This window comes from Culex quinquefasciatus, chromosome 2, assembly GCF_015732765.1.
Source record: "Culex quinquefasciatus strain JHB chromosome 2, VPISU_Cqui_1.0_pri_paternal, whole genome shotgun sequence".
Taxonomy (NCBI): Eukaryota; Metazoa; Arthropoda; class Insecta; order Diptera; family Culicidae; genus Culex; species Culex quinquefasciatus.
Genome location: NC_051862.1, coordinates 31,882,373 through 31,906,882, shown reverse-complemented (window position 1 = coordinate 31,906,882; position 24,510 = coordinate 31,882,373). Strand labels below are relative to the sequence as shown.

The 24,510-nt window shown below is 40.1% G+C and overlaps 2 protein-coding genes across 2 annotated transcripts in view; one reads left to right on the top strand and one right to left on the bottom strand.

Annotated features, from left to right (window-relative positions):
• The window catches only part of LOC6040091 (insulin-like growth factor-binding protein complex acid labile subunit), a 439,577-nt gene that overhangs the window by 274,271 nt on the left and 140,796 nt on the right, over positions 1-24,510 (bottom strand). The gene's annotated exons all lie outside the window — the stretch shown is intronic.
• LOC119765953 lies at positions 16,789-23,203 on the top strand. Its single transcript, XM_038250236.1, has 2 exons — positions 16,789-22,816; positions 22,879-23,203. The coding sequence occupies exon 1, from the start codon at positions 16,789-16,791 to the stop codon at positions 22,531-22,533; it is 5,745 nt and encodes a 1,914-aa protein (XP_038106164.1). The 3' UTR covers positions 22,534-22,816; positions 22,879-23,203.

Below are 24,510 nucleotides of genomic sequence, written 5' to 3'. Positions count from 1 at the left end.
TTTGAAACAATTTGAAACAATTCGAAACAGTTTGAAACAATTTGAAACAATTTGAAACAATTTGAAACAATTTGAAACAATTTGAAACAATTTGAAACAATTTGAAACAATTTGAAACAATTTGAAACAATTTGAAACAATTTGAAACAATTTGAAACAATTTGAAACAATTTGAAACAATTTGAAACAATTCGAAACAGTTTGAAAATAATATAGAAAAAAACTGTGCTAAACAATATGTTTCGTTGAAGAAAAACATGAATGAATATAAGTTATATTTCAGAATTTTTCAAAAAGATAAAAAAGTAAAAACACTATTGGAAGAATTATTTAATTAAAAACAAGTGGAAATCATCATAAACAATCTGAAAAACTAAAAAAAAAAAATAGAAAAAAATGCAAAGCGAAAGAGAAAAAAAGGAGAAACATAATTGATAAAAATAAAAAAATAAGAAGAGTTAACATGTAGGATTAAAATTACATATAAACAAAAAATATAAAATTATAAATTCTAAAAAAAGATGTTAAAAAACTGCAGACTTTCTAACAATGTTTGAAATAAGAATTGAAAAGCATTAAAAAGACAACTAAATAAAATTCAAAATTTTTCTGATAATTTTCCTTACATTTTTTTTTAAATTTATGAAAATAGTTGTAAACAAATCAAAAATGTAAATTTAGAAAAAAAGTAAAGTTAAGAAAAAAATAATTGAAAAAAAATATAAATAACAAAAACTTGCCAAGAAAAACGACAATCACTGGAAAAAGAGAAAAAAATATTTATAACCTAAAAAGAGATTTTTTAACTTATTTCACAGACTTTTCAACAATTTTGAAATTGTTGCAAGCAATAAAGACAAAAATAAAAAATAAAGAATTTAAAGGAAATTTTAAATTATTATGTAATTACCATTAAATAAATATATATTTACCATTAAAAAAACACAAAAACTGCAGAAAACTTGTAATTAAAAAATATTGAAATTTGAAGACATAACAAAAATCTAAAAGAAATTGATGAAAATCAATAGAAATATGATAAAACTAATTCAAAATAAAATAAAACTAACATTCCAATGAAAAAAAAAGAATATGAATATCAAAACTCAAAAATTATTCAAAAAATAATACGAAAATTGAAAATCAACTAATCAAAATATCAAAAAATTAAAAAACAATTTGAAAAAAACTTAATTGTTTAATTTCAGAAATAAAAATTAAGGACCAAAAATAAAAAATAAATTAAACATATTAAATACCAAAACAAAAATAGAATTATAATTAAGAAAACACAGAATCCGCAAAATTCAGAAAAAAAATAATAAAAAATGAAAAAAAACCAGAAGGTCTATAAAATTTAACATTTTTTGAAAACTGAAAAAATAAAAAAAAGACAATTAAAGGAAAATATAAGCTAATGTAACAAGTTGCAAAAAGAGGATATGTTCAGGTTCTTCTACTATTTTGAATGAAAAATTTAATATGATTATGTTAATGATAAAATTAGAAATTGACAACATTATCTGAAGACATTGACTGAATTTCAGATATTTCGGATGGATCTAAAATATTAAAAAATGAAAGAATATGAAGAAATTCAACATTATTTGAAAATTGCAATTAAATGAAATACAGTCTATCAACAAAATTGAGGATGTGCGAGATTTTTTTTTTTAAATTACTAAAATTGATCAAATTTCATTTTCAAGTTGGTAATTTAACATGAAAGCATCCATTTTGTTTTATTTGAATCGAATTTAAAATTGATTTTAAGAAAACCCTAACGATCCCCAAATTTTCAATTTCCGAAACAAAAGTATCACAATTTAGATCACTCCAAATAGTCCATTTGGTTCAACATTCATCGAACACATTGAACGTTATATAGGTATGTGCGCGTGTTCTTTCACTTGTCGTAAAATCCAATTACTCGTTAAGAGGACTTTATCAGAAATATGTGTGTCACATTCAACCCCACCACCTCCTCTTTTTAGTTAGTACAAAAACGTGTGGTCGACACGAGACTTCCAAGAAAGAGCTCCCACCATCAAAAGCCGGCAGATGGTAGAACCTGCCTCTTCATAGAAACACAACTGTGGATAGGTATGTGTGTAATGAAAATGTTTTTGTTTGATGTACACTCGACAAACTCAGTTGGTCTCTGTCTCTACCTTTCGGCAGAATTGCTAATGGGCTGAGTTGGGGTTTGTTTTTGCCGTTTTCCTCTCTTCCCCAAAAGTTCCGAACAGTTCGGAAAATTTAGCTGAACGCTGAAAGGTACAGGTAGGTTCGGTGTGGTGAGTCCACTATCAGCATAGATGGAGTGCATTATTGTCATTAAGTTATGAAAGTTAATGGGATGCTTCTAGGGCGCGTTGAGATGGTATCTTTATCAGGTCGCGCCCGAACTACCGGTGCCGACCGTGAATGCTCCCTTGTTTGGCTTTATGGTTATTAGCGGTGACGTCAAGCTTCGTTTATGAAGCCCGCGGGCGAAATTTTGAAAAACTGTTTATTGAGTTGGTAGATAGCTGCGCGATAAGTGGTTCGTTGAAGTCGTCGAAAACTTCATCAACTTCAGAACGCTGTCGAAAAAAAAGTTTCGTAACCTGTCAAGACGCCGAACAGTTCAGTGCAAACAACCTGCGCGAGCTCTAATTAATCCGTCAAAGAAACGACCAGCCCGCGTCCCAACGCCTCAATGGAGTTCAATATTTACGTTTCCGTCATGCTCCACATGGGGGCGCGCTCCCATCAGGTGATGAAGTGTGTTTATGAGCTTCAACCGGCTCGTAGAGAGACGTAGGTCCGAGACTACAAGTCAAAACAAGTACGTGGTAGACCTTGTTCGTGGAAGAACGGCCCGGTCAACAAAAGGTAACACACACCCGTCTTGGGATGAGAGGGTGAGAAGAACCGGGATCGGTCGCGCAGCCATCAATCAAAAGGGGCCGACAACGGAGTTTTTACCTGCTTGTCGGAGATTGTTGTGAAGAAGGGAGAGCAAATCTGGCTTAAATTATTAAAGCAAACGAGATGAGCGAGATGTCGGAGAACAGCGGACAAAAAAACGGTTCTTGTTCATCTCTTTTGCTGTCCAGAACCTCGATCCAGTGATACAGTTTAACCGTTGATCCTCAATCTATCTTACAGATTACCTCCGGATATTGCAGGTCGCTAGGTAGAAACTAGTTACGGTTCAATAGCTGATCTGTCAGCAATCTTACGGGTGACAAGATGTCAACTTCTTCGTGGGACCAACTACCTGCAACTTCATCCCTTGGAGCCCCGCCCCTCAGTATGCCCCTGCCCGATTGCAATCAAGCCGCGGCTAATGAAACGGACACGACTTTGTTTCACCGAGCTCGCAAACCTGCCCCGAAGCCAGGAATCGCTCGTTTATCTGGATGCCGTCCTCTGGGTGCCGACATCACGACCCGGCCCGGTAACTTCCCGGGTCTGTTGGAGGGCGCGCAAAAATCTAATTTCAAGCCCTGGACCCGCAACAAATCGCACCAAGTCGTGATCCAGGCCGCGCAGGAACAGTTATTAATACGGAGATCGTCGAAGAGAGTAACGGTTTCGCGATCCTATGGGCTCGCGGAGGTCATCGCCGATACATGGGTCTAGGTAATTAGTTCAACAAATTTGTCATGTTCTGCACGGGGTTTTTGACTCTTCGTTTTCATTTTCTTTCTAGACGGAGTGAGTTGTCACAATTTGTGCGGCGCAGCGTTGCCAAACTTGGTCATGATTAATTTCACTGTAATTCTTTCTGGCACATTCTCCAGCATTAGCATAAATTTAAATTGTGGCATATTTGTGGGGTTGGGTGCCAAAATTGGCGCCGAAAAAAAATTATCGGATGATTTATGAACGCTACGCAGTATTTTCGCGCGCGCGCCATGAAGTCATAACACAATTACGAATTGTTGACAAGCCCGGCTGTCGTTTGTTCAGCTGTGCGTGCTTTTTTCTTCTCTCACCTGGAAGCGTTACGATACCTAACCCCTTATCTTACCGGGTGATATCAAAGCTCAATTGAGTTTTGCGATTTCCGGGAATGTGTTCGTTCATGAGACATTCAAGTACGGCTGTCAACAAGGAAGGAGTGATTCTTGGAAAAGTGTCGCACCTCTTGAGACGCACGGTTTGAGTCACAATCGTTTCAATTTGATAACGATAAGGTTGACATCATGTTTGCGCTTGTTTACAGCTGGTAAGGAATTCAAATGATTCAGAACTTGTCTGTTTTAAACCGTAACAGACAAGAGGTCGGAAGATTAAGACCCCGGATCATACCCACACAGCTTCAGTGAGTACAAACTATTATTCTGATCTGATGGGGTGTCCTAGATCTTCCGGGACCATCATCAAATTAAGATCGGTGAGTCTATCGCCATAACAAGAAAGAGTTCGGTGGTTTTCGATCACGTATCATACCCATATAGCTTCAGAGAGTTTAGTAGACTACTTTGCCAATGTTGGGATGTCCTGGGTCATCCAAGAACTCCTTGGAGTTAAGACCTGTGGGTCTACCGCCGTAACAAGCAAGAGGTCGACGGTTTTTGACCAAAGATCATACCCGCATATCTTCAGAGAGTATGGTAGACTACTTTGCTAAGGTGTTGGGATGTTCTGGGTCATATAAGAACTCCTTGGAATTAAGATCGGTGGTTCTACCGCCGTAACGAGCAAGAAGTCATCGGTTTTTGACCACGGATCATACCCGCACAGCTTCGGTGAATTTAGTTAACTACCTTGCCAATGTGTCCTGGGTCATCAAAGAACTCCTTGGAATTAAGATCGTTGGTTCTACCGCCGTAACGAGCAAGAGGTCGACGGGTTTTGAACACTGGTCATACCCGCATAGCTTCAGAGAGTATGGTGAACTTCTTTGCTAATGTGTTGGGATGTTCGGGATCATCACAGGACTTCTTGGAGTTAAGATCGGTGGGTCTACCGCCACACAGTGGGAAAAATCGAGGCAAAAAACGGACTTAATTGATGCCGGTCAATTAGAACTCTCAACCGAGACTTTTCTTACATGAAAAATTACGAGAAATCGATTGGTGATGGCGAGAAACCGCGGAAATTTGCTTAAGACCCGTTTAAAGCAGATTTATCCTGTTTTTTGCTGTTTTTTTAGATTTAAATATGTTGCTGAAATGTTCAATATTTTGACACTGAAGCTCAGAGCTTAAGGGATTTTGGCTATATGGGAGACATTGGCTGTAAGCCTATAAAAAATCATCAAAACTTCGAAAAATTCTAGTGTTTTGGAATTGAGATGATGTCAGCTATCCATTGCAGTTATAAATAAGTGATTTTTTTTTTCACAAAATACGTATATACGTATTTTGAAAATGCAAAGTTTCTCAAAAAATTCTCAAAATGATTGTTTTTGCAATATGGGTATCAATCGTTTGGGATTTTTTCATACATTGCGGAAGCAATATTTTTTATTGGAAATACTCAAAATTTTCACAAAACTCCGTATTTTCGAAAAAGTATTAAAAATTTCAGTTTTTTATTATATGGGTATCAAATGAAAGGGATTTTTCATTCATTTCAAAAGATATAACATATTTTAATTTAAATACTCAAAATTTTCACAAAACTACGTACTTTCAAAAAGTATTCAAAATTTCAGGTTTTGCATTATGGATATCGAATGATAGTGATGTTTTCATAAATTTTGAAAGTTATAATAAAAAATTTAAGCACTCAAATTTTTCACAAAACACAAAAATCAAAATTTAAGTTTTTACATTATGGGTATCAAATGATCGGGATTTTTTCATTTATTTCGAAAATATTAAAACATTGTTTTGAAAATACTTGAACAAATTCGTAAAACTACGTATTTTCGAAAAAAAATCTCATAATTTAAGTTTTTTACAATATGCACTACTACGTATTTCCAAAAAATATGCTCAAAATTTTAGTTTTGCACAGAACTGCCAGAAATTTTGAGTATTATTTTTAAAAACACGTAGTTTTGTGAAAATTTTCAGTACTTAAAAAAAATCGTGTTATTATTTTTGAAATGTATGGATAAATCTGATCATTTGATACTCATATTGGGGTAATTATCTACCAACTCACACGAAATCGGGAAAAGTTGCCCCGACCCCTCTCCGATTTGCGTGAAACTTTGTCCTAAGGGGTAACTTTTGTCCCTGATCACGAATCCGAGGTCCGTTTTTTGATATCTCGTGACGGAGGGGTGGTACGACCCCTTCCTTTTTTGAACATGCCAAAAAATAGGTGTTTTTCAATAATTTGCAGCCTGAAACGGTGATGAGATAGAAATTTGGTGTCAAAGGGACTTTTATGTAAAATTATACGCCCGATTTGATAGCGCACTCAGAATTCCGAAAAAAAAGTATTTTTCGTCGAAAAAAACACTTGAAAAGTTTTAAAAATTCTCTCATTTTCCGTTACTCGACTGAAAAAAATTTTGGAACATGTCATTTTATGGGAAATTTAATTTACTTTTCGAGTCTACATTGACCCAGAAGGGTAATTTTTTCATTTAGAACAATTTTTTTCATTTTAAAATTTCGTGTTTTTTCTAACTTTGCAGGGTAATTTTTTAGAGTGTAACAATGTTCTACAAAGTTGTAGAGCAGCCAATTACAAAAAAAATGATATATAGACATAAGGGGTTTGCTAATAAACATCACGAGTTATCGCGATTTTAAGAAAAAAAGTTACCCCTTAGGACAAAGTTTCACGCAAATCGAAGAGGGGTCGGGGCAACTGCTGTGTGAGTTGGCGGAGATTTACCCATTGTAAAAACTGAAATTTGGAGTATTTTTTCGAAAATACGTAGTTTTGTGAAAATTTTGAGTGTTTAAAAAAATACTTCCAAAATGTATGAAAAAATCCCGATCATTTGATACCCACGTTGCAAAAACAATGATCTTGAGATTTTCTTTCGAGAAAAATTTCATTTTAAAAATACAGGAAAAATACGTATATTTTTGAAAATTTTCATGTTATTATAGTTGCAACGGGTAGCTGACACCGACCCGATTCTAAAATACCATAATTTCATAAAGTTTGGATGATTTTTCTTAGGATAACAGGCAGCCATGCCAGATATACAGATAAATCTGTATTTTACAGATTTTTTGATCCCAAAAATCCCAAAAATATGTATATACAGATTTTTTTTAATGGTTATATTTGAAAGTTTCAACAATTTAGTATTGATTTATGCTTAAATATAATTAAAAAGCTTAAATCTTTTGTTGAAAATTTTAAAAGAAGACCTATGGCTTCGAATTCGACAAGATACAGATAAAATACAGATCTATTTTCAAGAAAATACAGATCTCCCACAAAATAATCTCTGTGCTTCAGTTATGCACGCCTCGGTTTGGCATCCCCCATATGCGGTGCTAAACCGAGGCATGACTGTAGACTACTTTCTTGTTATGTTGGGGTAGTCTGGCTTGTAATTTTGATAAACCTCATAATTATACCTTGTTAAACAAACACTCCTCACTCAATTAAACAATATCCCTTAAAATTACAAACCACAACTGCCTCATCTCATTCCATTTTGGTCAACAACTCCCTCATCCGCGACTTCCCAGCGCACACACGCACTCGCTATCTTCCGCTTAATGAAACGGCCCCCGGAAGCCGTCGATTTAAAATCGACAAATCATGATGTTCTACACCACAGAGACGAGACCACACACTACACGACCGCGCAACAACTTGTCCGTCAGTCAAGTGTGTTGAACGCCACGGTGCGTAGGTCCTAATTCGATGATGCTTTCCCCTAAATCGGCCCAAAACGTGGCGGCCGCCACTAGGGTCTCGTCAGACGTCAATCAAACTGCTGCCTCTTTTCCCAACGGTAGACTCGACCGAGTTGGATCAGGTCAGGGCAGCTGGAACATTAGCGGCGCTGAACAACAACTTCGGTAATCAGCACCGGTCCTTCGGCGCGGATATCTGCTAGGGCAGGCCATCCGGGAATCATTAATTATCCGGGATGGCCTCCGGGAAGACGTGCTAGAAGTGTAGTTGCGAACTCACTACATGGTTCGATATTGATCGAGTAGGGCGTCCCACTTCGAAACTGCTCCCCCCTAAGGCCTCACCATTGACAACGCTGTCAACGCGTTGACGAGGCGCTAAGAACTCCCGCGGAAATCGATGCGGCACGAACGACAAATGGAAGTTTAATTTTGTGTCCCATCGTTTGACGGAGTTGCCCGTCAAGTTGATGGCAAGTCGAACGAATCGGCCAGAATTGTGGTTACAAACGGGGCGTCACACAGACAATGTGAGAACTAATTGTTCATGGTGGTGGCGCGTAGAGAATTTGCTGACCACAGTGCAAGAACCCCGGTTGGAGGTCAAGTCTAACGAATTTCCCTTCGAATGAAGGTCCGAATTCCTCGCGTGTTTTTTTCTTCTGTTGGTGATCCGCTGACGGCAGCTGATGACGGCGTGTTCTGAACCAGCTGAGCTGGGAGTATTATAGAAAATGATGATGAAGAAGAAAACGATTCTTGGAACGATTATGAACGGCTGGCCGGGGACTTCGGGAGGGGTATATCGTGGCCTCGGGATCTGCTGCTAAATTTCATAATTGGCTTTTGATTATTCATATTGAGTGAGGAGTGATGGTGGCCGGTCGGTGGTGAGTTGTTTGGGTTAGGTTTTTATATTCTGGGTCTCCTCGTGGCGGTCAGAGCATGATGACGGCGACGGGATAATTTGTGCCAGTGAAATGAAAATTGTATGGCCTTTTGTTGGAGGATATAATTGCTTTCGTCATTATTACAAACGGAATTTTTAAAGGTTTTTGATAGACGTTTGAATTTTAAGGAATAAAATTTGACTTTAGCATTTTCACAAAATAGAAAAAATCAATTGATTTCAAGAATTTAAATTTTTGTTCCATTTATTTTGTTGATAATGTTGTAATTTGTGAGCAATAACTATCCTAAGCTAAGAAAAGAGAAAATTTTCAACAGCTGACTAATTCAAAGTGGGAGAAGAGATTACTGGTACCTAAGAAATCGAGTTATTTTACTGTAGAAAAAAAAAGATTCCAAATAACCTGTAAATATGGCCCGATGGAAATTTTTATATTAGCCCTTTGTAAATTTTTATGTACAACGGTTGAAAACACGATTGAAAACTATTTCTGATCACTTTTTTTCAGTTTAAAGCAAAAAATGAATTGACAAAACAACATTTTTTCGATGGATCAACTATGGTCCCCTTGAAACGAGCTGTCAAGTAGGACCTTATCTGTCAAGAAGGACCGCGAAGCTAATTTTACAAAATTGATTTGAAAATCCATTTTAAATCCTTTGCGATCGTTCAAAGGGTCATTTTACTGAGAAAAATAAGCTTTAACGTTGTGAACAATAATATCACAAATTTTAGCTTCATTTTAGGACCAAATTGGTTATTTTATGGGGAAGCGTTATTTTATTCTAGTACCATAGTTTAAGTAGAAATTCGCTGCAGCAGAGGGTTGACTCAATCCGTACCACTAAACACTGGAAATTGTTAAGAGCTTTATCAGAGTAAAAAATCAGCTGGTTCACATGAAATCGGATTTAATTGTGAAAGTTAAGGGTAAAAACCCACTGTTTTCAGATAAAAGTTAAAATCGATTTCAAAAAGAACTTCACAATCAGTTAAAATGGAAAGATGTTATTGATATCGGATAGTTCAAGTAACTCTAATAAACATTAAATTAGTCGAAGAAATTATCATAAAAGGTCCAATTTTGTTGCAAAATTAAGTTTTTCAAGTGAAGGGAAGCCAATAGTTCTTTTGTAGAAATCATGTTCAATAATTTTAATAAAATAACTGGAATATCTATTCTACATAAAACATGAACTTCACAACATTGTATTAATTTTAAAAAAGAAATTTATATAGTTCAGCAAAGGAATTAAAAACAATGAACTTGTTGACCATGAGAATTGTTTGCATTGATTTTTTCATGTTCGTTTTTGGTACATTGATTATTTCGTAAGAAGAAAAACTGAAAATTGGGATGGGATATAAATAAGCAGATAAATTAAAATCATTTTTAAAGAATAGATAAAGATGATTTTGGAATCCAAATTCGTTTTATTTGGTAATTGGAATATTTAAATTTTCATGTTCATAAACTGCACCTGCTTTTACACAACAACTACAACAAACTTTAATTTAAATATTTATATTTTAATTTACTGAAATTAAAAAAAAAACATAAATCAGAAGGAATAAAAAATAACAAAATCATTAAGGTTATGGTGCTGTCGTAAAATGCCTTTGAATTAAAAAATAATAATTATATTGTGTCAAGATTACTAAATTAAGTAGAAATAAAATTTTCGAAAAAAAATGCAGAGAGAATTTTGGTGTTTTCGGAATATCAAAGCAAACCTAACAAAATCAGTTTTTTACTTTGCTATCCAGAATCATGTTTTAAAGAAATGTTTTGTTTGGATTTCAAAAGTTTTCAAAAAGAAATTGGATTTTTTAATTGGTAAAAATATGCAGCCAGTTTCAAAAATTAAAATGCTATTTTAAAACTAAAATATCTCGAAAAAACGTAAGCGCTGGTATCTCAAAACAATTGTATGGTACCACCCTAACGAGAGTCGTAAATTGTCCAACTAGTTGACCATCAATCGATATGTGGACACTTTGACTCAATTCTAAAGGCAGATCCAGAATCAGCGGGCAAATTCACGGAAAAACAAATAGCTGGATTTTTTTTATTTTGTTAGGGTGATAAAATACATATTTCCAATGAAAATTCTAAAGTTTTTTTTTTTTTTTTTTTTTTTTAAAGAAATACACCTCCGAAAATTAATATCATATTTCCTGATGTAAACCGCCAGAGTTGATCTCTACGATTTCGCAAATCGACTGTTTTTGTATTTTCTTAATTTGGATGAAACTTTGTCCTTGCATTCCTTGTGTCAAAAGAAGCAATATTGCATTATTCGTTTTGACATACCATACACTATTTAAGCCATAGTCCAAAAGTAGTTTAAAGGTATATTTTGTATTGGAAAATATCATAAACCTCGACAAAAAAATTTAAAAAAAAGATTTTTGAATCAAAATTGAATTAAAAATCGAAAAATATTTTTTGCAATTCCGTCGTGAAACTACTTACTTTTCCTGTCATTCTTGGATGACAAAATAGCCTACTTTTCTGTACCAAAAGTAACAGAATCGAATAACAACACATTTCAAAACAAATGCTGAAAAGTTCTACTTTTCAGCACTCAAATGGGAACTCGTTACAAAACTTGATTTTTTCAGCACTCTTCGTATTTATCCAACTCAGTCAACCTCGTTGGATAAATGTACGACTCGTGCTGAAAAAATCCTCTTTTTGCAACTTGTTGCATAAACTACTATTTAAATTTTCTGATGAGAACGGTACACTGAAAATAACCACTTCTGGGTATTTATTTCGATCTCCTTTCGTTTCTTGGGTTAAACGAATAATCAGTTTTACTAGATCAAGAATAATTAAAGTTCTATTAAAAATAATCGTTTGTAAAAGTTCTACAATGAAAAATAACAGTTTCAAATTTAAATTTTTAAATTGACTGAATTTTGCACTACATTTAAAAATACAAAGCGTTTACAGCTTTTATAATAATAACCAGTACATTTTAAACTTAAAAAGTTGACAAAAATACAAGCCGTGGTATTCACATTTTTATAGAAAAAATGTATTTAAACGGATGTTACACCAGCTAGTTAGTTTTGAAATTATCAGTTTTGAAAATAGCAAAGTATTGACAAAAATTGTTCGTGGAAAAAAAAAAAATTCAATACATTTTCAAGCGAGCCCATAAATGCTAAATACGATTTTCAACGCAGAAAATTGCATATCAAATTGGTATAAGTTCAATATTCGACTTCTTTTTCCATTAAAATTATGAAGTTTTTCGAAAATATATGTTTGTCCCTGTTTTCAAGCCCAATTTTTAAGGGGTAAGGGGTGATAGAAACTTTGAAAAATATTTGCAACGGCCGAAAGACTTTTTTAAAAATAAAAGAAAGCCTTTTCGAAAACTAGTGAAAAAGAACTTGAATTATATATTGAAGGTAAATTTATTTCAAAATATGCTGAATAACACAACCCAATTATAGTATGAACCGATATTATAAACAAACCTGATATCAAGGGGTTTCCAGCATCAAGGATTACTGACCAGTCTAAATGGAATTACCAGGATTACTGGCAATATGTCATGAATTACTTTGATTTCCCAGAATTACTTGGGATTTCCAGAAATCACTTAGAATTGCTCAAATTTATTAAAAATAACTTGCAATTACTGCCTAGCTTCCAGCATATTGAGAAAAGTCTTTGGAATTGGATCGAATGACAATTGTCAAACGCACAAAACCACGTGCTTGGCAATAGTGCACAAAATTCCCGTGATTTTTATATGTTGTACGTGGATTTCTCGGGATTAAACAAAAATGTTACTTTGGCCTGGAAATAACATTAGTATTACAATTAATATGTTTAAACTTTTCTAAAATTTTACATAAATTGGTATAATTTTTTTGTCGTCATTTTTGTTTTTGTATACATCTTAAACCAATTTTTAAGCTGTTTTAGTCATGTCATATAGAAATAATTAAAAAATAAATATTTATAAAATACTTATTTTATTTCAATTAGAAATGTGGCGCATATAAAATTCGAAGCATAACAGAGAACAGCAAAAATTTGTTAAAGCTATCTTAAAACTGCTGTCCTTGTTCAGATTGATATTATTAGTATTGAGCTTATTCTATGAATTCAAAGCTTGAAAAACATAACAAATATAAAGAAAACATAGATTTTATGACTTTTTCAAAATCTTCCCGGGAATAAATAAATATTTTTCCCGTTTTTCGGGAAACTCAAAACCTGGGAAATTTGGACGTCCTGCTTGAAAATCATCGAATAATTGGGTAAATATCAACATCTGTTTGACAACTGATTTTGACGTATGGTTGCATTTAAAGTTCAAAGCACAACAAAGAACACAAAAATCTTTAAAACTATCTAAAAGTGCTATCCTATTAATAGTATTGAGCTAAAAGTATGATTTTAAAAACATAACAAATATAAAGAAAACATAGATTTTATTACGTTTTCAAAAATTTCCCGGGAATAAATAATATATTTTTTCCGTTTTTCGGGAAACTTGGACGGCCTACTTGGAAATCGTCGAATAATGGGGTAAATATCAACATCAGTTTGACAACTGATTTTGACGTTTGAGTTATTTTTCATCCGAATACATTTGAATTAGAGAGCATCCAAATTTGCGGACATTCCGAATCCGCTCTGTACTTCTTACAACCATAAAAGGCATCAAGGAAAAGCAAAATGCATTCTGCAGATTTACTTGAATTGATGGGAAATACACGAATTACTGAGTAACTATGGAATTACTCGAATTACTACGGAATTACTAGGTAATTTCAGAATTACAGGAATTACTGCAGAATTGCGGAGTTATTCTGGAATTACTGAATTACTTACTCAAAATCCGAATGATTCCGTACTAGCTATAACTTTGGATTTTTTATGAACATTAACAGGCAATAAATAGAATCATAAAAGGTTTATCGAAACTATCTTTTTAACAGTTATTTTTCAATATTTTATTATTTTCTGACGTATGTTTTCACAAACAAGAATCATGGAATTACCAGGATTACTGGGATTATTAGGAATTACCAGGATTACTCTGGAATTACTCAGTAAATCCGGAATTACAGAATTACTTGCTCAAGTTCAAAGTAATTCCGGATTAGTGACCAGTCTGACACGATGCTGGAAACCCCTTGCCTGATATGCCCTTAATTGGTTCAACATTTTGACAAGGCTTATATATTCAACTAAAACAGTTTTACTCCATAATCTGCTCTGCCATACACACCGGTTCAAATTGTCGCAATGTTTTCATTCGTTTTTGCTGTTCTCATTTCCCCAACCCACTGCCCTGCCCTGTATTGCACTGCAGACAAACTTTTTCTGTGTGCCTGTTTGAACAAATAAGCCCGGTACAGACCAGAACAAAAAAAAATCTCCATCAAGATCCAAATCCCTTAACCCGGGCACCAGCTCGGCCCAAAAACTGCGCAGCTTTTTTCCCGGAGCTCCGAAAAAACAGCCGCAGAAATAAAATAACTCTTTATTAAGAAACAATATTTAGATAAGATAAACGAAATATGGACTAAATAAACAAGAACCGAGAAGCAGCAGAGGAAAAAACCGAATAATGCTGGAATACACGGAGAGAAAAAAAAGCGACGACGACAAATGACTGCGCCACAGACCCCAAAAAATGAGTAGGAGAAAAAAAAAGGCTCCAAGAAAACTCCGAACGGCCCAAGCCAGGCCGCGCTTATTATTCATTGAAATTAGATTGGAGGTAAGTAAATTTCCTTGTTAAATTGAATAACTTCTTCTTCTTCAGCGTCTATCCGCAGTCGCCCGGGGACCCGCGGAGTTGGCAGCGCCGAGCGTTAGAGGCCTCTTTTCGGTTGTCGGTTCTTATCGCAAAACGAAATGTTAGACCCCGTGCTGAGGCTGATGATGATGGCGATGAGGCTTCTGCGCCGGAATGTGCCGGGTGATAATGAAGGCGCGATGATGCACCAGGAGGGTAACCCTTGAGTTACAGTTTCAAAATTGTGTTTAAAGATTTCTTGTTCAAGAAACATTTTCTCCGTGTAAATTTTAATTTCTTTAAAAATCTTATTTAAAAACATTTTACACAGTGGTTACTCAAGGGTTAACCTCAAAAAGGTGCGATAAGCCATCTTTGAAAGGGAAGAACCAAAGAGAAGCGCAAGAAATCGACATCGGTTTCAAAGTTGTCTTCGGTGTGGTGTCTTCCAAGCCGGATGGCATTGACCTTTGGCAGGTTCAGCTTCTTGCTTGACTCGAAACTCTTGATGCACTTTGCCGGAGTGTCGGTCGGTGGTGGTTGTCAAGAGGTTATCGAGAAATGAATGCAGGCCCCTCTCTTTTAGTCGACGGGATTCCGATGCAAAAAGATCGAGCTTATCTCGGGCAGAGTCTGATTCGATTAATTTCGACGGTGGCGTCCGGTTGAGAGACAAGGTAGACGTTGTTGGGAGATTGCAGGTGGTTTTCTGATAAGATGAGGTTCGCTTAAAGTTTTTGCTGGTTTTAAGAAAAATCTTTTAAAAGTGCATTTATCTTTCAATTTTTTTTATAATTTAATTCTTAAAATCACTTAAATTGATTCATTTTGTTTTGTTTTGATTTTTTTAAATATTGACGAATGCTCTAGCATTTCGGAAATTTTCGAGTATTTTAATTTGTTTTTTTTTTTCTAGATAAAAATTCTACATGCATTCCTGAGTAAAAAAAAGCTATTTTGCATAAAAATTTTATCTATAGCAGGCTCCATAATTGTGGGCTATCATCAGGGATGCCAGGTCATTATTGAAAATAAAATTTAGCCAAGTACCGATAAAAAAAAAGCAGAAAATTATTAGTGGGGAAGGATAGGCAGGATATAAATCAATAAGTTTGCAGAACTTAGATATTTTCATAAATTTTTAGGCTTCCAAAAGGTTGAATTTATGTTTCCATAATCTAATCAAAAAGTTTTCGAAAATTGGCAGAAAGTGAAAAATCTGTCAAAATCTGGCATAGATGGTAATTAATCTTTATGTGGCAAAATCCACTTTTTAGCATCACTAAAAGTTAAATTCCCAAAATACGAATTTTTAAAGAAGTTTTGGTGTTTTAAGGATAAAAAAAAATGTTTTTTTTTATGCTAGAGTTTAGGATGGTGCAAAATTTGATATAAAAATCACATAAAAAGCGACTGTCAAACAAAATTTAAAAAAACACTTTTTGGTATAAAATCAAATCTAAGTTAAAGATATCTGACGAAGAAACTTAAAAAAAAAACAAGCAAATATATTTCTGTAATTTCAAATAACTCATGAAAACAACTGTTGAGGCCGCTCACTGCCGCGACGGGGTCGACACCATGCTGCTGCGTGGGAACGAACGGCGCGACGGCATCTCACGCGCGTGAGACGTGAGAAGAAGGAAGAAACAATGACGAAACACACGAGCAGAGGGACGACAAATCAAAACAAAGTTCACAAATTAAAAGTTTACGAGCACGGAATAGTTAGCGCGGAGGAAAAGTTAGTTTTGTGAGGAAATTAGGAGTTTTTGAGGATTTGGGAGTGGAGTTTGTGGGCCGGGTTTACAGAAAGTGAACGGACACATCTTCGTAAGTAAAAAAACACAAATATTTGAATAAATAACACTAAGTGCGAACAATTTGTAAACAGACACAAGAACCACACGCGGGCGACAACCGGGTGGTGGAATACGGAGCACAGAGTAGAGAATTTCCTCGAAAAGGACAGGACAGGGCGCAGGTTCTCGAACAAGTAAGTTTGGAACAGATAAACATGTAAAACGAAACAGAAACATGCAAAATCTGTACAAAACATGTAAAACCGAACACGCTGTTAAACATAACCTAAAATTACAGCTACAACACAAACGTAGAACACAAATCCGGATCGGGTTGGACGGAAAACAGGAAACAAACAAATTGTAAGACAAAAACACACACACACAAACACAACATGTACTAAACTTAAATCTAAATTGCAGCTTTGATCTGCCGTAATAAATTGGCTGATTAACAAAGAGGTTTTTTCCGTTGGCGTCCGAACATCATCAAAGAATTTGTTTCCGGCGTGGAACAGTTCAGGATGGCCCCCAAACCCAAGCCGGATGATCCTGCCGACTGCGTAGTCTGCGGCAAAGCGAAGGGTGACGACGCTGAGACGGTGGAGTGCGAAGCTTGCCGGCTTTGGGCACATTTGGCGTGCGCTGGAGAAACGGGAAAAGTTGAGAATTACTTTTGCCCGAACTGTTCTCAGTCGCTCCATGTGCCAAAGACCCGGAAGAACGCCAAGAAGCCGAAGAGCGATGCGGGCACTACTTCCGGCGCTGCTGACCTGCCGAAGGACGTGCTGGAACAGTTGGAGTTGGAACGAGTGGAGCGGGAGAAGAAGTTGGCCCAGGAGGTGATGATCCGCATGAAGCGGATCGAGATGGAGAAGAGTTTTGCCGAGCAGGAGCTCCGGATCGAGAGAGAGATGCAGGAGAGGGAGTTTGCGGCGGCGAACGAGGTGCGCGCGCTGAAGCTCAAGATGGAGCAGGAGTTTTTGGATAGGCAAAAGGCTGCGGAGGAAGAGTTCCTCGCGAAGCAGAAGGAGATGAAGAAGCTCATCAAGAAGAGCAAGCAGAAGCTGGAGAAGGCTGCGGTAGGTCCACCGGCTGGCAAGGGCGAGGGAGCGGGCGCGGGCTCGACGGACACTCCGAAGGGGGTTCTTGGAAAGCCGAAGATACCCGTCCCCAAACTCAGCGATTTCGATCCCGACAGCAGTGGTGATGAGAGCGACGAGAAGGAGGACCCGACGACACCGGTTTCCGGATCGCGCGAGGTCTCTGACGGGCCGGGGAAACCGGTCACGAAGTTGACGAAGGAGCAGTTGGCGGCTAGACAAGCCATGTCGCGACATCTGCCGAAGTTCTCCGGGGAGCCGGAGGTGTGGCCTCTCTTCATAAGCAGCTTCAAGTACACCACTGAAGCCTGCGGATTCACGAACGTAGACAACTTGAAGAGGTTGGTGGATTGTCTCGAAGGGCCAGCGCTGACGTTGGTGCATGGTCGGCTCGTGCTGCCGGATGCGGTGCCGGATGTCATCGAAGACTTGCGACACATGTTTGGCCGGCCGGAGAAGCTGCTTCGGGCGCTTTTGCAGAAGGTCCGGAACGCGCCAGCTCCCACAAGCGAAAATCTTGACACGTTCATCCATTTCGGGATCACCATCAAGCAACTGTGTGATCACCTGGAAGTGTCGGGCATGAAAGACCATATGAACAACCCGATGCTGGTCCAGGAGCTGGTTGAAAGGTTGCCGACAAGTCATCAGCTCGACTGGGTGCGCTACAGGCGAGGAAAGGTCAACACTCCGCTGAGAATGCTGTCCGACTTTTTGTCGGATCTGGTCGAGGACGTGTCGGAGGTGGCCGAGTTTGCGGCGCTCTCGCTTCAAGAGCCGACGAAAGCACACGGCGGAAAGGGCAAGCGGAACGAGTTCGTGCACCTGCATGAAGCGACGAAAGAGAAAGCGGCGGGTGGCAGAACGAGCATGGCTTGCTACGTTTGTAAACAAACCAACCACTTGATACGGAACTGTAGCGAGTTCAGAGGAATGCGGGTGCCTGAGCGCATGAAGACCGTGGAGCGCTTGAAGCTGTGTACGGTGTGCTTGAGCAGCCATGGCAACAGCGCGTGCCATTCGAAGATGCGCTGCCAGATCGGAAATTGTCGAGGACAACATCATCCGCTACTTCACCGCGAGGAAGCTGCGAGGCAGTTCCAGCGGGTTGACTGCAACACGCACAAGGTCGACGGCGGGGTGATCTTCCGGACCATTCCAATCACCATGTACGTGGGGAGCAAGGCGTTCAACACTCTGGCGTTTTTGGACGAAGGATCGTCGAGTACACTCATGGAGGAGTACGTGGCCAACAAGCTGGGATTGCAAGGAAAGCTGGAGCCGCTGGTCGTGTCCTGGACAGCCGAGATCGATCGGCACGAGAACCAATCTCGTCGGGTAAGCCTGACGCTTGCGGCCAGAGGTTCGAGAGAGATGTTCCAGTTGGAGAACGTGCGGACGGTTTCGAAGCTGCAGTTGCCGCAGCAAGATGTGAGGTTTAAGGAGGTGCAGAAGCGGTACGGTCATCTGGCGGGTGTACAGGTTGCGGAGCAGGTCAAGGAGAAACCGACCATCTTGATCGGGCTTGACAACATCCATCTCTTCGCGCCGCTGGAATCAAGAGTCGGTCAACAAGGCGAACCGATTGCTGTCCGTTCAAAGCTCGGCTGGACCGTGTACGGACCTGATACACCCAAGCCCTTGGTGCATACGTTCCTGAATCTGCATGTCGTCAAGCCGGCCAGTAACCAAGAACTCCACGACATGATGAGGGACCAGTACGTTCTCGACGAAGCTGGTGTTGCGTCGTTTTCGGTGCCGGAGTCCGCCGAAGAACAACGAGCGAAGAAAATCTTGGAGACGACGACGAAGCGCACCGGAGAGCGATTCGAAACCGGTCTGCTGTGGCGCGAGGACGAGCGGCGATTCCCGGACAGCTACCCGATGGCAACGCGGCGGCTGCAGGCGTTGGAGAGGAAGATGGACAAGAACCCGGCGTTGAAGCAGAACGTCTCTCAACAGATCGCCGAGTACCAGAGCAAGGGGTACGCGCACAAAGCAACGGCCGAGGAGCTGAAGACGCCCAGCAACGCCGTTTGGTATCTGCCACTGAACGTCGTCCTGAACCCTCGGAAGCCGGACAAGACAAGACTGGTTTGGGACGCGGCGGCGTCGGTACGGGGTGTCTCGCTGAACTCACAGCTGCTCAAGGGACCGGACATGTTGGTGCCACTGCCACGAGTTGTGTGTCGTTTCCGGGAGAGACCGATTGCGCTGGGTGGGGACATCCAAGAAATGTACCATCAGATCAGGATCAGAGAGGAGGACAAGCAAGCTCAACGCTTCCTGTTCCGCGAGAACCCTGCCGACGCTCCGCAGGTGTACGTCATGGACGTTGCAACTTTCGGGTCGGCTTGCTCCCCAAGCTCGGCTCAGTTCGTGAAGAACTTGAACGCGGACCAGTATGCGGAGGAGTTCCCGGAGGCAGCGGCGGCAATAAAGGAGCGACACTACGTGGACGATTACTACGACTCGGTGGACACGGTCGAGGAAGCGATTCGGCGGGCCAACGAGGTGAAGTTCATCCACTCGAAAGGAGGTTTCAACATCCGGAACTGGGTGTCGAACTCGAAGAAGGTGCTGGACGCGATGGGAGAACGAAGCGTGAAGACATCCGTGCACTTCAACCAGGAAAAGTCGGCTTTCTACGAGCGTGTACTCGGCATAGTCTGGGAACCGGATCAGGACGTGTTCTGTTTCGCGGTGGCCTCGAAGCCGGAGTTCCGTGACGTTCTGGCGGGAGAGCGACGTCCGACCAAGCGGATCGTACTGAGTGTGGTCATGGCGCAATTCGATCCAGTGGGATTCCTCGGACCGATCACCATTCTCGGGAAGATCCTGGTGCAAGATCTGTGGCGCACGGGATGCGAGTGGGACGAAATGATCGACGAGTTGGCTTTCCAGAGGTGGCTGCGTTGGATCAACATTTTGGCGGACGCGAAGCACTTCAAACTACCAAGATGCTACTTCGGGAACGCGCGGTGGGACGAGATTCAGGAGATTCAGCTGCACATCTTCGCGGATGCGGGCGACAAGGCATACGGATGCGTGGCGTACTTCCGAGCGATTGTCCGGGGTGAAGTGGTGGTGGCGCTGGTGATGAGTAGGTCCAAGGTGGCGCCGCTGAAGATGATGTCCATTCCGCGTCTGGAGCTGGAGTCGTGTGTACTTGCGGCGCGCATGTCCCAGGCGATTCACGACAACCACAGTTTCCCGATCAGCAAGACCTTTTTCTGGACTGATTCGGCGGTCGTCCTGTCGTGGATCCGTTCCGATCAGCGTCGCTACAAACAGTTCGTTGGATTTCGGATTGGTGCCATTTTGAGCATGACGTCGCTGATGGATTGGAACTTCGTCCCGACACAACACAACATCGCAGACATCCTGACGAAGTGGGGCAAGGACCCGAACGTCCGGCCCGACAGTCCGTGGGTCTGCTGCCCGAGGTTCATCCACGACCAGCAAGTAAACTGGCCGAAGAAAAGCCTGCCCCCACCGAACACCACGGAGGAACTTCGCGTGCATCTTCTTCTACACAACGTGAAGGTGGTGGACACCATCGTGGAGGTGAATCATTTCTCAAGGTGGACGATGCTGGTGAGGACCATGGCGTGCGCTCACCGATTCGTGTCGAACCTCAAGCGGAAAACGAAAGGGCTGCCGATGGAGACGCTGCGTGCGACGAAGGCGCAGGCGAAGATGCTGAGACCGACGACGGTACCATCGATACGTGTAGCTCTGCAGCAGGACGAGTACAAGCAGGCGGAGGTGTACCTGCTGAAGATGGTGCAGGCGGAGAGCTTCATCGACGAGGTGAAAGTGCTGACCAGGAACAAGGATCGTCCGGCGGATCAGTGGCTCGCCCTCGAAAAATCAAGTCCGCTGTACAAGCTGACTCCACTGGTCGACGAAGACGGCCTGCTGCGGATGGAAGGTAGAACCGAGAACGCGGAGTTTCTGCCTTTCGATCTGAGATTCCCAGTGATTCTACCGAAGGATCACCATGTCACCCGGATGATTGTCCAGCACTACCATCAGAAGTTCGGACACGGATATCGCGAGACGATCAAGAACGAGCTGCGCCAGCGTTTCTTCATTCTGGGGGTCAACACACTGGTTCGACAAGTGGCGGCGGCGTGCGTCTGGTGCAAGGTGCACCGCAATCAGCCGTTGGTTCCAAGGATGGCGGCGCTTCCTGTGCAACGCATCACACCGAATCTTCGCCCGTTCAGTTACGTCGGGGTTGATTACCTGGGACCGCTCGACGTGTCAGTGGGACGCCGGTCCGAGAAGCGTTGGGTAGCGCTGTTCACTTGCTTCGTGACGCGCGCGGTGCATCTGGAGGTGGCGTATGGGCTGACGGCACAAACGTGTCTGATGGCGATTCGCCGTTTCATCTGTCGTCGAGGCCCTCCGGTCGAGTTCTTCTCCGACAACGGAACGAACTTTCGGGGCGCGAGCAAGGAGCTGGTGGAGACGGTGCGGAGCATCGGGAACGACTGCGCCGAGGTGCTGACAACGTCGAGAACGAAGTGGACCTTCAACCCACCCGCTGCACCCCACATGGGGGGTGTTTGGGAGCGTCTGGTCCGCTCTGTGAAGGAGGCGCTGGAGGCGTTGGACGACGGGCGGCGGCTGACGGACGAGATTCTGGTGACCTGTCTGGCGGAGGCGGAGGACATGATAAACTCACGTCCGCTCACGTACGTGGCTCAAGAATCGTCGCAGGCGGAGGCCCTCACACCAAATCACTTCATTCGAGGAGTTTCACCGAACGAACCCAACACGGTCCCGCCATCCCCTCACCCTGCAGAAGCTCTACGTGACGCCTACAAGCGGTCGCAACAGTTGGCAGATGTGATGTGGCAGCGCTGGGTCAAGGAGTACGTGCCGTCGGTGAATCAACGCACGAAGTGGTTCGGTGAGTCGAGGCCGCTGAAGGCGGGCGACTTGGTCTACATCGTCGACGGGAAGAACCGGAAGTCCTGGATCCGCGGGGTGGTCGAAGAGCCGATCGTGTCCGGCGACGGGAGGATTCGCCAAGCGATGGTGCGAACCAGCAGCGGACTGGTGAAGCGCGCGACAGCGAGACTGGCCGTGCTGGAGATCGAGGGTAAACCTGCTTCAGAGGCTTCGGAACCGGGTTTACGGGCCGGGGAATGTTGAGGCCGCTCACTGCCGCGACGGGGTCGACACCATGCTGCTGCGTGGGAACGAACGGCGCGACGGCATCTCACGCGCGTGAGACGTGAGAAGAAGGAAGAAACAATGACGAAACACACGAGCAGAGGGACGACAAATCAAAACAAAGTTCACAAATTAAAAGTTTACGAGCACGGAATAGTTAGCGCGGAGGAAAAGTTAGTTTTGTGAGGAAATTAGGAGTTTTTGAGGATTTGGGAGTGGAGTTTGTGGGCCGGGTTTACAGAAAGTGAACGGACACATCTTCGTAAGTAAAAAAAACACAAATATTTGAATAAATAACACTAAGTGCGAACAATTTGTAAACAGACACAAGAACCACACGCGGGCGACAACCGGGTGGTGGAATACGGAGCACAGAGTAGAGAATTTCCTCGAAAAGGACAGGACAGGGCGCAGGTTCTCGAACAAGTAAGTTTGGAACAGATAAACATGTAAAACGAAACAGAAACATGCAAAATCTGTACAAAACATGTAAAACCGAACACGCTGTTAAACATAACCTAAAATTACAGCTACAACACAAACGTAGAACACAAATCCGGATCGGGTTGGACGGAAAACAGGAAACAAACAAATTGTAAGACAAAAACACACACACACAAACACAACATGTACTAAACTTAAATCTAAATTGCAGCTTTGATCTGCCGTAATAAATTGGCTGATTAACAAAGAGGTTTTTTCCGTTGGCGTCCGAACAACAACCTTGCAAAATGAAAAAAAAAAATGGAAAATTTACTCAAAGTGTTCTATTTTGACGTTGTTTATCAGACTGCTTGTGAATAAATTGTTTTTGTCAGTGTCATCTAATAAAACCTCATTTTCTTTTCTATAAAATTAATTCCATATTCAAGAACCAAGAGTGACCTTATGAAAGGACTGAAAATACTAATTTTGAACATTTTCAATTTTTGCTGTGAATTTTTGAAAACTATTATTTTTTGACAATTAGAATCTTATTTTAACTTTTAGAGGCTGTATCTCAGCAACTAGAGGTCTGATAAAAATTGTCTACAGAAGCTTTTCCTTCATTATATTTTTCTAAATTGCAATAAAAGAGCATTTTTGGAAAAATTTCACCTAAGGATATCTGCAATTTAAAAACAAAGCATTTAAAAAAAATATTGTAAAATCATTTTCATAGGCAAATTGAACCAGTTTTTGTTAAATTTCCTATTTTAACTTAAATTTACATAACACAATATTTTTTTAAGTAACAACATAAAATCCTGGGTGAATTTGAAAAAAAAAATAATATGAAAAAAAAATCGTAAGATAAAAAAAATATTTTGGATGCTATCCCAGTCAAAAAATGAACTGAGAAATCCACAAATTGAGCATTAATGTCGAAATACATAAATGACGAAAAATACTAACAATATTTGAAAAATAACGTAAATTTCTAACCGTGTTAATATTGAAAAAAAATAACCTCATTTGCTGTAATTAAACATGATTTAATTGAGAAATCATAATTTCACAAAGTAAAACATATTTTTAAATCAAGAATGAAATGATTTTTTTAAATCTGCTGAGTTAAAAAACAGGTATGGCGTCTTCCATAAAGTATGTCACGCTCGAGGGGGGCAAATTTTGGCTGATTTTAGCGTGACGAACTTTATGGATGAAGCCTATTAGGTTTAATATTAATCTCTGATCCTCACCTTAACTAATGTCAAATGCAGAGTTTTGGAAATACTTACAGCTACAAATTAACTCAAATACAATCATTGGATGAAATAAATACAGCAAATATCAATAGATTAAGCGAAAGCAGAAAAAAGTGAACTGAGAAAAAAATTAAATAAATTAAAAAAATATCCTTATTTGACTAGAAATTGTGCAATTAATTTTTTTTTTATTACGAGTTATTTGTATTAAGTTTCATACGAGTTATTTGTATTAATTAATATTGTTTTATTTAATTGTAATCTTTTT